Source organism: Mytilus californianus, unplaced genomic scaffold, assembly GCF_021869535.1.
Source record: "Mytilus californianus isolate M0D057914Y unplaced genomic scaffold, xbMytCali1.0.p SCAF_8, whole genome shotgun sequence".
Classification (NCBI taxonomy): Eukaryota; Metazoa; Mollusca; class Bivalvia; order Mytilida; family Mytilidae; genus Mytilus; species Mytilus californianus.
In genome coordinates, this window is record NW_026262734.1 from 98,258,807 (window position 1) to 98,276,193 (window position 17,387).

General features: G+C 33.2%; 1 protein-coding gene across 1 annotated transcript; it reads right to left on the minus strand.

Moving 5' to 3' along the window:
• Nucleotides 1-2,934: 2,934 nt before the first annotated feature.
• On the minus strand, nucleotides 2,935-16,022 carry LOC127711727 (uncharacterized). The gene is made up of 4 exons (XM_052217835.1): nucleotides 15,755-16,022; nucleotides 9,173-9,390; nucleotides 5,953-6,046; nucleotides 2,935-5,500 (listed from the first exon to the last, which is right to left on the minus strand). Exons 1-4 carry the CDS (start codon nucleotides 15,996-15,998, stop codon nucleotides 3,450-3,452), a joined length of 2,607 nt encoding a protein of 868 aa, XP_052073795.1. The 5' UTR covers nucleotides 15,999-16,022; the 3' UTR covers nucleotides 2,935-3,449.
• Between the last annotated feature and the right edge of the window lie 1,365 nt (nucleotides 16,023-17,387).

Here is a 17,387-nt window from a genome sequence, read left to right on the forward strand (position 1 = left end):
CTAGTCCTTCCTGTAGCTCGGTGAATGTAATGAATATTTTCAACTCTACTCCTCGACGTAGACGCAGTCATGGTATTCGTCATTATACATCACCTACTTTGCATGATGTCTCTATTAATGACTTGCTGCCATTTATACAAAAGACACTAGGCATTCATCACATTCGCACAAAACTGTATTCATTACCCCTTTCAAAACTTCATTCTCTGTTTAATATATGTTTGGAAACCACTGTTACAAACCCTCATTCAAACCAATACAAACTTACAGCTATCATTTCGTATATTGCAAGTCACAGACTTTTCAAACCAGTTCGCATTGGAAAAGATGAAAAATAGAAAAGATCTTTTTTTAAACTTTCCTTTGCCAACAAAGGTCTCGATGGCGTCAACTTAGGCAATATCCTTCATCATAAATTAATTCAGTCGAAAATACCTCCTTATTTTAAAGATCAGTCTGTACCAATAATTTCTTATACCTTTACCAAACCAATTGCAACTAAAATTTTCAATTACAAACACGTTTTGCAGGATCTCAACATTGACGGCTTCAAGTTTAAACCTCCTGATTGCACATGTGCTAGTTCCCAAATGTTGCAGAACACTTGTCCTACCTCAATGACAAATATGTTGTTGTCCCCGCAGATAAAGCCCCAAAAAACATCGTTTTTGTGTGTAAATATCATTACATAAACTGCTTGATAAATGAATTGGGTATTGACAATTCACTTGGAAACTCAACATATACCCTCACGACACTTACCAAAGATGAAATCCTGGATAATCATAGGTCTGTTCTATGTTCCTTTGGAATTTCAACCAAAGATGAAGAACTGGATCTTCCATCACTGTATTGAATACCTAAACTACATAAGTGTCCTTATAAACAACGGTTTATATCTCCCAATTGATACGATATTTCCGGGCTTGTGTTTCCTATCATGATTTCCTTGATAGAGGATTGCTGCTCACAAGGAAGCTATTAAACCAAGAGTTCCAAATGGTGAAGTTGAAATCATCCCTTTGTAAATTTTACGTACGCCATCACGAGTTGGTTGACCGTTATGGAATAACCGTTTCACAGATGATATCGGATATGTTCCTTATGTCGTAACTACAATACCCTCCCTTTTTACGAATGTGACTTACCAAATTAGACTATTTACCGGATTTGTTATAACATAAGCAACACGACGGGTGCCACATGTGGAGCAGGATCTGCTTACCCTTCCGGAGCACCTGAGATCACCTCCAGTTTTTGGTGGGGTTCGTGTTGCTTAGTCTTTGGTTTTCTATGTTGTGTCATCTGTGCTATTATTTGTCTGTTTGTCTTTTTATTTTTGGCCATGGCGTTGTCAGTTTGTTTTCGATCTATGAGTTTGACTGTCCCTCTGGTATCTTTCGTCCCTCTTTTCAAGGGAAGGGGGGTGTGGTTGGGGGTATTGTTTTTTTTTATTAGTTTTTCGACGCTATCAATCAAATTTTTTTTCTTCAAAATTTAACACTATAAGCTATGGGGGAAAATCGGGATTCATAATATTTTTTTTGTCATCTGCTTGACCACAATATTTTTTTTCATCAAATTGGGGATCAGAATATTTTTTTAGGAACGAGAAAACCAACGGCCTAATTTATGTATCAAATAATGAACGAAAAACAAATATGTAACACAGCAAGAAACCACAATCACTGAATTAACAATCACTGAGGCTCCTAACTTGGGACAGGCACATATAGAATGTGGCGGGGTTAAACTAGTTTGAAGTACTGTTATACATTTTTTCTGTGAGAAGGGAGACAACTTTCATTCTCTAACGGATAAATGATATCCTAATTCACTTCTTAAGTATACAGTATTTTGTGTATTACTCTGTAGAATGTACTGTATCAGTTTTATGTATACATGATTTGTGAATCTATATTATTAGTTACTCAATGTGCTAGTGACCGAACTTTATCATACATTGGTGAATGTATACCGTAATCATTTAGAAACTGATTAATTATTAAGATACTAATTATTGCCATTGTTTTTTTTTTTATACTTTGTATATTAAATGAATCGATTCAATTGATATTAAATTATAGAGAAACAAACAGCTGTAACAAGTGCATGAAGGAAAACAGCGTATGTATAAATAACTATTTTAAACAGTATTTCTTATTTTGTTTTTACAAAATTAGATAAATGAAATATATTTTTGAATGTCATTACTAATGTTATATTTTATACAAATTTGCGGGAAGTGGCATGCTCGCAGATACAGATACTCGGGAAATCGTATGCTTATTTAGGATGTTTAAGAAACAAATCCTGAAGACAAAAACTAGAAAAAGGTACTATACAAATGCGAAAGAGAAAAAACAAAAATCGAAAGATTTTCAATAAACTCATCATAGATACCAAGATTTAATTTTGTTCGCCAGAAACTCGTTTCGTCTTCAAAGATAATAGCATATTGACTTTTATATTTTCTTTTCTATATTTTGTTTTCAGGAATTTTTATATTTAAAAGACCTAATCTGCCTTTAATCGTGATTTAATTAGCATTAGCGTTTTATCCACCATTTTCTACATGGGGATGTGCCTGTGCCAAGTCAGGAATGTGACAGTTGTTTTCCATTCATTTGGTGTGTTTGAGCTTTTGGTTTTGCCATTTGATAGAGGACTCTCCGGTTTGGATTTTCTGGGAGTTCGGTATTTTTTTTAATCTTATTTATTTTGTGGAGATGTGCAAAACACTGCAGAATCCCAATGCTTATACACTATATCCCTTTCTCCCCTTTACAATAGAAATATAACATCATCTGCCTTTTTACCATATAGACCTCACTATTAACATGATTAACTTTACCTTTCCACAGCACCTGTTTGACTAGAGGTTTGCGAATAAGTTTACCAATTGTTATTAGATATTCATCAAATTCATTTTATTGAAAAATCAATTTATTCTACTTTCTCTCATATTGTCATTTTTATTTGTTCAATAAACAGTTGTTTAGAATAATACTTCTGTATTTCTTGATCAATGCTGCAGCAGACAAACAATGTGATTGTGACCTTTTGATTTAGCGATGTGTGATGGTAATTTTCTCTCTTTTGTATATATATTTTGATCGGCTTTATGTTTTAGTAGATCTTGCACAATCTCTACATGACCCTTTTCACAAGCTTCATGCAATGGTGACCAACCCTGCGAACCTGGACTAGTTGAACATAGATTAGGATTAGCACTGTTTTCAAGTAATAATGTAACTAGTTGAACATTCCCATTCTTTGACGCTGTGAATAACGGCAATTCAAAGTCCTGGTCTTGAATCTTAAAATTGGGATCAGCTCCATATTTAAGCAATAATTTCATAATAGTTGTCATTTCATATCTTGCACTTACACATAATGGTGATAGACGTTTGTCCATTAAGTCATGTCTACATAAATTTGGGTTACATTTATCTTGGAGTAATAACATGGCAATATCTGCAAATCCCTTTTCTGAAGCAACACAAAGCGGAGAATCGATTTTTGATCTCAATTCTGAAAAAAAGCATAGCCTGTCTTTTGTTTGTTTTGAAATGAACTATCATATCCTGATTTGCTTTGAAATCAAGTAATAGTTTAACTATATTGGTAAATCCCTCTCGCGAAGCTATGTACAAAGGAAATAAGCCATCCTTTGCTCTTAAATTAGAATCTGCTCGATGTTCAAGTAATAACTTAACTATTTCGGTATGACCATATTTTGAGGCAATGCATAATGGCGACTGTCCTTCATGCATTATATCTTCAGAAAGTAAATTTGGATCACTGTTACTTTCTAGTAACAAACGTACTGCTTCGGTATGACCGAGTCGTGATGCAATAAAAATTGGAAAATTGCGATTTCCACAAATGTTAGGGTCACTTCCGTTCTCAAGTAATATTTCAACAATATCAATAAAACCTTTACTTGTAGCGATGTATAATGGAGTTTCTTGATTTGTTGAACATATATTTGTGTTTGCGTTGTGTCTTATCAATAGCTTAACAACTTGTTTATGGCCCTTTTCAGAAGCTACGTGCAATGGCGTTTCACCATTTTTTAACCCTCTGCGTTGATTAGGGTCACACTTATATGTAAGCAATAATTTAACCATTCCAACTTGATCATTCTCAGAAGCAATAAACAAAGGAGTTGTTCCGAATTTATTCATGACATTTGCAACAACTTTAATTTCAAGTAACGCCTCCATTATATCAAGATAGTTTTGTTGGGACACTACCAGTAAAGGCGAGACATCTTGAAAAGCACGTACATTCCTTTTTAAATTCGATTTCAAACGTAATTGTTCTATAAACTTCAATCTAAATGTTAAATACTGCAGTTGTTTATTAGTAAATACTTTTTGAACATATCCGTCATTTATGTCCTTGCATAATCTTTTCATATAGTCTGATTCTTTTTCCATCGGAACAAAAATAACTAGTGAATCTTTACTTTGATACCTTTGGTTAATTTCAAATTGATATCGGTCACGTATGATATCGGGATGACTAAGTCTTAATATGATATCAAACATGTGTTTTCCATAAAAAGAAACGACAGTATCAAACCATTTATCGTGTATTATGCTGTAAGAGTCCTTTAGAATTCGTACATATGTATTCGATAACTTTGTAAGGTTGTCTGTCACAACTTTTCGTGAAAGTGCAGACGATGTTCTAACATTATCTGAGATTTCCGATAATATTTCACTGAAACGCCGGCTTTTAATATCATTTCTATCGATTTTATTGTTATAAATGACAAACAACGATAACACCGAAAAAGTTGTTTGATCAGGGGCATGTTTAAATGATATTAAATCATCTTCGATCACTTGAATTGGATTGTTAAAAAAACTGACAATATTACTATTTCTGTTTGTCGAATAAAATTGACAAAGAAGTGGCAAACAATCATATTTGTTGAACACACTCATACGTTTAATAGTTTCTACTTCTTCAAAACAAAGATGCGATTTTGCAATCAAAATCCTTTCATTATTTGACAAATTGTATTGAGGTGATAATATATCATGCTCTATTGAAGAAAGGATATCAACTCCTTTAAATTGTGAGTCATTGAATATGTGTGGTCTACAAGTAAAGAGGCATTTTAATAATCCGTCTCCGAAGAGCAGTCGTATATCCATTGATAAATCTTTCCACTCCATCAATTTGTGTATGTCTAATGAATATTTGCCACAGACGTCATCAAAAACAAATAATTGTCTTTTCCCTTTAATATAATACGTCATTAGATCTTTTGGTGAAAGCACTGGAAATATTTGATATTTTTGTTCTCGGGATAAACGCAAAGCTACATTTCGGACAGCAGTAGATTTTCCACTACCCGAAAAACCTATAACGGTGACGGTATCTTCATTCTGAATTTTGTCTTTTAGTGTTTCGATTGCAGATGTCATAACAACCAATTTGTTATCGATTTTTGACCATTCATCTATAGTATGTTCTTGAATATCTGAGAATATACGAGTGAAAGTGAAGTAGTGATAAAGTTTCTTATTATTTCCTCGATAACTGTTATTTTGAAATATATATTAATAAGAGAGAAAAAAAAACAACAACAACAGAAACCAACAAAAGAAGAAAAAAAACAAAAACCGAAAAATTGTTTTGACTGGATGTGCTGCCTTGTTGCCATTTATTTCAAATTATTCACATATTTTCGTAACTGTCGGAATCTTTAGATAGTTGCAATTTAGAGTCATATCTTATTTTGTCTTCTTAATTTATTTCTTAGATTTATAAATTGGTAAACTAGTGCTGTACATATTGTACATTGTTGTTTAATGACATTCATTGAAAAAAAAATACACTGATTTAAGTTCATTTGAAAGTAAATATTGCCAAACAATGTTACCTACAATAGATAGCGACACATAAACATTATCTTTTCAAACAAAAGCGTACCTTTAATAGCTGGTGGTAAGTTAGCATCAAGACGCTGGAACCTAAGCTTCTTGCATTGTCCTCTAAATCTTTCACCACCGAGTCTCACAACTGCCTGTTATTTTAAAGAACATTATATCAAATCTATCTAAAACTTTGTGGTAAAAAGTAAGTTTTAATACTTAATTTATTATGACTTATCATCCTGCTACATTTTGGTGTTGATGTTTTATTGGAATGATATAAAATATGATTTCATATGAGATAAACATCTACCAGAGTCCAAATAACATAGATATTAACAACTATAGGCCAATTTACGGCCTTCAACAATGAGAAAAAAACCTATACCGTATAGCAATTATAAGATATAATATAATGCTCCGTCATAACAAAGTGTGAAACAATTCAGACGAGAAAACCAACGACCTGTTTTATGAGAATATAATAAACGTAAGACAAATTTGACAGAGAGAAACCAGTGACAAACACTGAACTACAGACTCCTGACCCAGGACAGGAACATAAATAATGTGACGGATTCAAATTATATGTGCGAGACCTGGGACAACGGTGTAAGAGCATAACACAAGAACAAACCGTAAAAAGCAGTTGGAAATTGATTGTCCCATTAGATTGGCACTTACATAAAGACAACAGACATAACGCACCAATACGAATATTTACACAATTCTCTTCTAACTGTTTTATGTCTTTTTCTTGACAATTACAATTTAGCTTTATGACTATTATTGAAACCCATGAAGTTAACCGTCTATAGTAAATCTAAAGCTAATATTATTCGTTTTTTGAGGACATTTTTCTCTTAATCTTAAAATAAGTGGAATTAATTTGATTGTCAAGAAGACAACAATCCACAAAGTCCAAATTAAATGGATGCAAGTAAGTATATTTTCATTGTTGCAGACGTACGTTTGCCTATATTTGCTTACATCCACATCTTTTGAACTTTGATGGATAGTTGTCTCATTGAAAATCATACCACATCTCCTAATTTTTATTTTTGTCACATTCCTGCCTTCAACAGTGAACAAATCCCTTTGGATATCAACAAATATTATTTCTTAAGCAATTCGACAGAATATCAATCTAGGGAAATAATCCAAATATTAAGTTGTAAATGTATTCGTCCACTATATATAACTTTCATGATTCATTACAGCTAAGCTGATGTTCGTCAATGAGACATCCACCACACAACAAAAATGAGACAACCACCAAACAACAATAACAATTAAATGGCCTCAAGATTCCAAAAATGTAGTAAGCAATGTACAATATAAAAACAAGGAGATATGGTATGAATGATAATGAGAAAGCTGTCCACCAGAGTTCAAATGAAGTGGATGCAAGCACTTATATGCCATCCTATGGCTTTCAACAATGAGAAAATTCATACCGTACAAAAACGCATACCATTTGTACAGTTCTAAATCTTTTTGAAATTTGAACAAGTGTTTAAAATTCAAACAGAGACTCTAAAATTATCTATCAACAATACTATTGTCTTTAAGAGAGTTGGACTCGATGACTCCACAATTTTTCTTTCGTTTATCTTTTTTTTATATTTACACATTGAAACGGTAAGGGTCCATGCATCATCTGCCAAAGCCTTCTTGTGATGATGGTATATTGAAATGACCAGTTTTAAGGTACCCCAAAAACGGCCCAAAACACTAGTAGGCATATATTATTGTGTGTTTGTGCACATGTTCTCATATAGAATAGCCACGATAACACATTTGTTTAACAGAAAAAAGATATCGTTGAATTACTGCAAAAAATTGCTGAAAGAGTTATTGTTGATAAACCTTGAAAACTTTTATCGAATTCATCTGTTTGAAAGTTACAAAATCTTCAAACGATTTGTCTTACAGACATAAGAAAAAACGAAACCCCCCTATAAAACCTTCTTCAATCTCTCTTTGCATTATTTTTGTGTGCTCTAGTGATAACTGTGTGGTTCCAATAATAACTGTAGTCAAGTTTATAACAAAAATCAGTAATAAACAGTATGGAACGATTCCCTTTGGGACACATTTACATATCAACACTATAATACATAACGTTGTTTTTCCTTCCACCAAGACAACAAAACGTCCCTGTCCCCGAGCCATCAGACGCTGAATTCGGACTATCTGTAACTATCTAAATACTATCGTTGTGCTACTGTGTGTTATCTGTTTGCCTTATCTTGTGCTAGAATGGTTGTTAAGATCATATTTTCTAGCATATTGTCATTTGTAGTTGAAATCTAAAGACATACATTTAAGTACAGCCTATTGCTTAGAATTGTTGAATAAAACATTATAACTTCACAATCCAATACATGTTTTTCCCAAACAGATTTCCCCCAAACCTTTCAAGATTTTATCTAAACTGTGTCAAGAGTAATTCCCAAAACTTCTCAGTACATAGTTCTTTTTAGAAGCAATTCATGTATGAATGTTAATTTTTCACCTTTTCATCGTTTCAGCTTTTAAATTTTGATTTTGATTCCTTAATGCAATGCTTGGTGGGGTCCAACTCTCATGAGTGCTGCTATATCATTCTTATATCAAAACATAAAGAGCATAAATGCTTGGTAACTCTCTCGGCTAACTGCTAGGTTAAAACGCACAAATGATTTCTAATCCGTTTGTAAGAGTTATCTCCCATACCCTAGGTTTACCTCCCCTAACGACCAAAACATTGAGACATTTTCAAAGACAGCCATTGACGAGGTCTCAACTTTGGAAAGGCACATTAACATGTAGAGGGGTTAATCTAGGATCTTAAGATCTAATACCATTCATATATAAATTCGATCATTCAAATAAAAATAGGTAAGACAAAAGACGAAACAAAGGAAAAACGGTACAGGAAAATCCTTTTACCTTCTAATTAATACTAAGTCAATAAGGTAACGCAAATACAAGACAACGATAAATGATGAAAAACCTTCAAAAATCCAAGAATGCTCCGATTTTTTTAAAGTAAGCTCAAAGCACTTCCAAAGAGATTCATATGAAATTACTGACCGTGCAAGACCCTCATGGGTAGTCAAGGTCGTTAAAACCCCCCTCGTCGTAAATGAAATTATTACGCAGATCGATGCAATTTTAACTAAATAGTAAATGTTTCACATTAACAAAGGGAAGTGTTCGTATATAAAAGATTGATAGCAACGTGATACAATCATATAACAAAAAAATGAAAAGTAAGCCAAATTTATTTATACCTCGCTTATTACGTTGTATGCTTTTTCAAAGTCTTGAATATCATTCGTCTCCATTGAGTCATGTGCACTTTTATTTCTATAGAAAACAATTCTAGTTAGATCAGCCGCTGTACTTGTGTCAATCACAAGAGGAAGTTGTTTTCCAATGGATAGTTTTGCTATATTTCTAAAGAAAACCGTCATCAACGTAATGTCAAACGTACTTGACGATACATTACCTACAAAGAAAAACAAATCATTTCATGTATAATCAAAGGGTTTTTCCTCTATTGGAACGGTGGCCATAATCCCTAGATGACAGTATTTTTGCCTAAAAATAGTTTAACTCCACAAGTATTTCTCACATTGAATAAAACAGAAAATATTTCATATATATCTATGAAGACCAACCATTTCTTCTTTTTAAAATAGCACGCTACCATTATGTTGATCATTTGAAAATTAGCATTCAAGCTACATATCCCAGCGTTTGTATTTTATTGAAAGTAATAATCTTAAATAACCATAATCCCAGGGGCAATACAAAAATTTAAACAATATCTGTAACATTTTCATTATTCAATGTTAGCCATGAATTAAAAGCAGATTTTAACTTCTTACACCAAATCTTCACATAATATTCACTTTAGGAATTCAATAACTCGAAATGTATTTTCAACCATAATTCTTGTCCTAACCTCAAAAATATTTAAAATCTCTAACCTTCGGCACAAACAAGATCTGGGGTAATCAAATCATGCTAAAGACAGGCGAAAGATACTAAAAATCGAAAACATACTGACAATTACCTGGAAAAAAGAAGGAAAAACGAACAAAAGAGAAACAGTATACAAAACACAGAATTGACCACTAAAGACTGCGCAACCCTTACCCAACCAAAAAACCGGTGTTGATATCAGGAGTTTGTGAAAGGTAAGCATATGAGGCACCCGTCGTGTAGATCGTGTAAGTACATACCTGGAGATAAATCTTATTCTGTAGGTCACACTCGAGGAAAAAAAAAAGGACGGGATTGGGGTTATGACGATTGGAACATATCCATCGTCATATAAGAAACAGATATTCCAAAACGGTCAACGAACTCGTGATGGCGTCCGTAAAATTTTTGAATGGATGATTTCAACTTCAATACTTGAAACTCTTTGTTTAAGAGCTTCTTTGTAAGCAGCAACCCTTAATCAAGGAAAGCATGCTAGGAATATCGTATCAACTGGGAGACATGTACGCAATGTGCAGGCGCTGCTGGAAAGTAGCTACAAAAAATGTATATAGAAATAGAAAATTAACAATTTGGAAGCTGAAATCATCTCTTTTGTCGAAAGGTTTCGTTCTCAACCGACCCTTATCAATTTCTAGATGTAAGTCAAAATATGAGGCAGACTTAAATGTATCTATTGTATCCTTTATTTCAAGTTCGATGGGATAGATGCGTTCAACATAGTCAACATGTCAACTTTGAATGATACAGAGAGGACATGATTTATTTAATGGAACGTGAAGTTAAAGGATAATGGTAGCTTCTTTTCATTCTTCCTAAGGAGCTCCTGTATGAAGTCAGTCTCATATCAATGAAGGAACAAGTGGGCAAAAAGAGGAGCATTGTTGTTTCTCATTGGAACGCCGATTGAAAAAAAAAACAAAACAAAAAAACACGCCCTCCAAACGTAACAAAAATATTGTTAAAAAAGACATCAAGCATCATGATAATGGCAGTTTCAGAGAATGTTTTGTTTGATTCAAAGGGATTTTTACAAAGTCCGATTTATCCCTCCGAAAAACAAGATACTTATATCTACGTTTTACATTCTTTTTTGATGAAATAAATCAAGACAAATTCTTTCAATGTGTCTTTTAGTTTGGATAGAGGAATACTTGACGTGTAAAGGATAGAAAAGTAAATTTTTTTAATACTATTGCAAGAGTAAATATACCTAAACTGCATGTACTAAAATAGATCTTTGGAATTTTTTAATATCAACATCTGATTCATAACTTTGAAGTTCGACTTTCATTGTCAATAAAATCAAAGTTAACAATTTTAGAAAGAGGTTTCGTGGAGCAGAAAACCCAGCAATTCAATGTTGTTTGTAAGTTCACTTATGTAATTTAGGCATCTGATACAGCGAAAGAAGACTGAGTTCATCATCTTTGGTTAAAATCCCAAAGGAAAATAGAACAGACCTATGATTACTCAGGATTTCCTCCGGGGTCAGTGTCGTTGGGGGGTATATGTTGAGTTTCCAAGTGAATTATCAATACAAAATTCCTTTATCAAAATAATAGAAAAACAAAGGATATAAGGTATCCATGCATCAAGCACATTATGTAAAGTGATTTACACACAAAAACTATGTTGTTTAGAGCTTTATCTGCGGGGACAACAACATATTTGGCATGGAGCAAGACAAGTTTCAAGCAACATCTGAGTCTTTAAAGATCGATGTAGCATGTTTATTCATAGACCACTTTAGTTTTTAAATCTAATTTGTATCAATAACCACACACTCTTAATCCAATAGGAACGAGTATCTACGTCTACTTTTTGAGCGTTTAGCCCATTGCATGGAGTAATCCTCAACTTAATTCATTAGTATTTTAAAGTTGTGTTTCAAGTTGATGGATTTAGGCTCACGATATTTTGGGCTTTTGGATAACACATTTCGTAGAGAAGTGTTATTCTTCACCAGTAATAACATGACTAACTGGATTATATATGAATGAGGAACTAGAACAGGAGTACTCAGGATGGTTTACACTTGAAGTCGTCAATATTGAGATCCTGCAACATGTGCTTGTAATTGAAAATTTTAATTGCAATTGGTTTGATATAGATATTAGAGATGATAGGTACAGACTGATCTTTAAAGGAGTGGAGTATTTTCGAGTGAACTGATTTCTGATGAAGGATATTGCCCAAGTTGATGGCATCGAGACCCTGTTTTTTTTTAGAAAGGATCTTTTCTCTTTTTCATCTTTTTCAATGCGAACTGGTATGAAAATCAATGACTAGCAATATACGAGATGATAGCTGAAAGTTTGAATTGGTTAGAATAGGGATTAGAAACAGTGGTTTTGAAAGATGTAGCCTAGTTCTAATGCGATGAATACCCAACGGCTTGTTTGTATGTATGGAAGAGGGTCATGAATAGAGACATCATGGAGAGTAGGGGTGATGTATACTTGACATTTTTGCTTTCAATTTAATATGATTTGTAATTGACAATACTTTAATTAAAATTGTATACCTATATGGAGTTCTTTGATTTAAGAAATATATGTATTTTGAAGAAATAACCCGGACGATACCAACTTTCAATGAAATGTGCTTCGAGGCATGCCATGATGACCTGTGAAAAGTGATTTTTCGTGTGTTGTTGCTAATTGGGGTTTTTCTGTACACTTTTTCATCTTCAGTATTCATTAAAGGTTTTAGGCAAAACAATTCTTTTCTTCATTATTAAGATTGGAATACGAGTACCAGAAAACATCTTTAGCGTACTATTTATATCTTTCGACACATATAATAGAAAGTTTTGTTGATTTATCGCTGCAATAAGATTTTACTGCATATGAACCTTTTAATATAAGTAACAAACAAAGACTCACATACCCCATGTGATAATCAAAACTGAGGCCAGAAATGGTTTAGAATTAATGTAAAAAAGTAAAATAACAAAAATACCGAACTCCAAGGGAAATTCAAAACGGAAAGTCCTTTATAAAATGGCAAAATCAAAAGCTCAAACACATCTAACGAATGGAAAAACAGCTGTCATATTAATGAATTGGTACAGGCATTTCCTTATGTAGAAAATGGTGGATTAAATCTGGTTTTATAGCTAGCTAAACTTCTCACTTGTATGACAGTCGCATTGGATTCCATTATATTGACAACAAAGTGTGAGCAAAACAAACAGACATAATAGGTAAAAACGTCAAAAATTGGGGTACAGCTGTCAACATTGTAATATAATCTGAATCACTATAAAAACAAATAACTATTTCAACAAAGAAACACAAAATGGCATATACACAAAGTACATAAGCAAAAATGAAAGACAAGTGTTCAAAATTGACCATAGCACAATAACACAATGGCGGGATGTATAAGTATCGAGCCACGTCATAAGAATATAATCAAAAATGGACTTAACAGTAAAGGTTAAAAATATACAAGGACAGATAAAGGGAACTTTAACAAGTAACTAAGATGATAAACAACGTTAGTACCAAGAATCTATACTTCAAGACCATCATGTATTATTTGTGAAGTTGATACGGAATATTTATCAACAAGGTCTTTGTATCTTCCAATGAACATTTTAAGAAACAGGAAGAGACGTTCTTTGACATAACCTTGGCTCATCAACTTTCTGCGCAGACACTGGTGACGTTTTATAAAGTCTGAGTAGCAGCTGCAAGCTCTTGAGTTGGGAAATGTATATCCCATACGCAGGTGAAGTTCGTATAATGCTGCTAAGGTGGGGAAAATTTATAATTTCAAAATTAAAATCGTCTCGCTTGTCATAGATTCTGGTATTGAGATGACCATTTATGTCAAATTCGAGGTAAAAGTCTAAAAATGAGGCGGAAGAAGGCATATCTGTGGTTTCTTTAATTTTCTAGTTCTGGAGGATATATTAAAGGAACCCAACGAGAAAAGTTTGGATTGTTAATGGAAAGAACATCATCAATATATCTGAATGTGAAATTAAATGATCAGACTTCTTTGATTTTCTTGTTTTTGACAGTGTCTGAATGATCTCCGACTCATATGAAAATAAGAAGAGGTCGGCAAGGAGAGGCGCACAGTTCGTTCCCATAGGAATGCCGACAACTTGCTGAAAAAGTCTACCTTTGATTTCAACAAATATGTTGTCAATGAAAAACTCCAGCATGCTGATCACCTGTTCCTCTGTTTAGCATGTTTTACCTTTTTGCTCACTATTAACAAAATATGCCATATGGTATCCCAAAGCAATACATTTATAGCGTATGCTGCCATTTTTATATTGAAAAGCATTGTGGATTCTTTCTTTTAGACGATTTTTCAATTTTACATGGGAAATGGTGCCATTTGATTAGGGACTTTCCGTTTTGAATTTTCCTCCGAGTTCGGTATTTTTGTTATTTTACTTAATACAGGGTTGAAAAATCTAAAGTTTTGATATAATTAATTTCAGAGAAAGATCGAGATTCAAAATTATCAAGAAGTTCTTTAGAGTTTTTTTAGAGTCCACATATGATTAGTACCACTACGCGAGTAAACAGTTTCACAGTATTTCTGAAGACCCCTTTCACTGCAGCCAGAATATCAATCTAATGGACAATTCCTTTGTAGAACATGAAGATGAGTCGGCAATGTACCGTTGTTTGTACGGAATTTGGTGAAGCTTAGGTATGAAATACAAACAAGGTAAGTCCTCAGATTTGTTGTTCAATGTAATGTTCATTGAAGCCATGAAGAACTTATGATTCGCCAAAATCTCATCCTTGTCAAATGATATGTTTTTGTATGTGGAATTACCTGAGTGCTCATTAATTCCTAATTAATTACAAGACACTCATAGTAGTACGATTTACATACAAAAACTATTAGTTGAAGCTTTGTCCGCAGGAACAACAACATATTTATAGTTCAATTACAAGGGATTTTTTTGCTTTTTATGCCAAATGAAGATTATGGTCACAATGACTGCATGAAATTTTCCTGGAATTTGTTAAGATTTTATGTTATCCAATAGGGTTCAAATTTTAATTTCTTGATTTAAATAAATAAACATGCCAACTTACTGGATAGTACATTATAAGTTTTCTCATAAAACTCGCCTTAACATATTCAAATTCAGAAACATTCGGTCCAGAAAAATCCTATCGTGCTAATTTAACATGAATGTTCATGATCCCCTTGCAAATGGGATATTTGTACCGAAAATTTAGATACCATTTTCCCAGTTTCCTATGATAAAACATTATTATTTTAAACCTTAGCCTGGAATGTAACAGCGTATACCCTGTCTGAACCCTGAATTACGTATAATATAATCATTACTTATAAATAGCATTAAGATATACATGTCCGGAGTTTTCGGATTCTTTTTTCATGGCATAGGTTTTGACCAAACAAAATTGGTTAAATCATTTGGATATTAAATAATATAGATTTAAGCGTTCTTGATGAAGGTAAATCCAGAAAGGCGCTTTGGACGCATCATGAAATTCATAAAGTGTTGTTCTCATTTCTTTACCATGTTTATTGAACGACATGTTTTGTAACTTATTCTTTTCAATGTTCGCCACAAGATTGCAAAACAATTTACTAGGTAGTGGTATCATCGTCCGTGCTATAAGAATGACCTAGTGCGCGGACAGGTATAGCGTCTGCTGCTACGCCTCATCACTCGTCATGCGAATCGTCAATCAGTCAAGATGTCACAATTTGAAACACAACGTCAAAATTACAGACTATTCTGATATCTAACCATACAAGACCGCGAAAACACGTCGCTAGTTAGTTGGGACAATTCGTAATTGTGACCACATAAACCAGTTTCACCTACATTATGAAATACATAAGTTTACCTGCTTTTGGTTCTAACAAATCACGCTGTTCCTTGGTTATGTTTTTATTATGTAGCATTTTTCCTTGGCGTATAGTCCTCTGAAGCACATCTGGGTGAAATTGTTTGTCGAATTCCACTCTGACAGCCGGGGTTGCTACACTCTCTATTAGATGTTGTAGTCGTAACCTATTTGACTGTTCTGTTGGTATCGATCCTCTGTCAGTCGTCAGACAAGTTTCTTTTTCTCTCATTGTGGATTCCATATTCTAATGTGATACCATATGATATTGTTACTATAAAACATAAATGAACTACTTTATTTCTAGTGATGAAAAATGTGATGAATAATTATAATGATAACCATTATGTTTACTGCCACCACAAGGGGTTTCGTTTAAAAACACCCTTGACGTCATCAGCTTGCGAAAGTGTCAAACCCTATATTGATGACTATTATAATTCAGTTAATATTTATCTTTTGAACATGATGTCAATATGATGAAAATGCTATGTTCTGAAGGGTAAATTTCAAAATTTATCACAAAGTTTGCTTTCAGATTACTGCCCATATGCATGTACTCTGGTGCATATGATTTTGGGGATGTAAAATTGAAGATTGGTACTTTTCATAGACAAAACATTGCCAATTGGATTTTACGTCTCGTGCAGTCAATTTAATGAGGTTCTTCCTTTTAACACTGGACGGTAGAAAATTGATTTAGACTTGGTGTTGTTATTGAAATTAAGAAATTTTCAGAGACATTACTCATTTAGATTTCAATTGCACTAGATTGTATATGTGCGATGATTTGTGGTAAAAAAATAATGTTTCAATCTTATAATCAATAGGTTGATTAAGTGATTGATTTCTGCTCATCAATATCGCCATGGGATATGTCTCTTTTTAGACATACAGTGATGTGGTTCAAAGATCTGTCGTTGAAAATTTAAAAAATACAAGGAATTGATCCTTAATGTATGACTACCTTACGGTAGCATGGTTAGATCAATTTGATTTTGGAAATTTGATGACCACAAGTTTGTTTTTATTTTTTTGTTTTTGTTTATTGGTGTTTAACACTACCTTCAGTTTCTTTTGATGTAGGAATCCAAATTACTCGGATAGAACCATTGACCTTCAGCAGAAAAACTAGCAATTCTTGTCATTAAAGATCGAAGTCGAATGTACCTTGAGCGTGTTTTTTGTATCTTGGCACGGGCAGGGTTCGAACTCATAACCTAAGATTTTAAAGGGTAGTAATAGCTGCAGATAAACTGCTTAGACCACTCGGTCATTCGGGCCTTTTATCATAATTGTGGATACCCATAGAGGCTTAAAATTTCTCAGATATTTAGTTTACATATTGAAATGGATTAATATCATTATAAAATTTAAATATAAGTTTGAAAGATGTTTTACCGTTTTTCGTTTCACATTTAAATAATTATGTAGCTTATATAATTATTTGAGGCAGGATATTCATATGATTTTTACCTTTATTAAAATTTTCATGCGTTTTCTGACAAAACGTATTGTTTTTCTTTTTTTAAAGACTGTCAATGGATTGCTTTGGTTTGATACACGATAGTGCCGCTTCCGACATGATGACTGCTAACTTTGACAAGGAAATAAAATACGGCAATTCATTTGA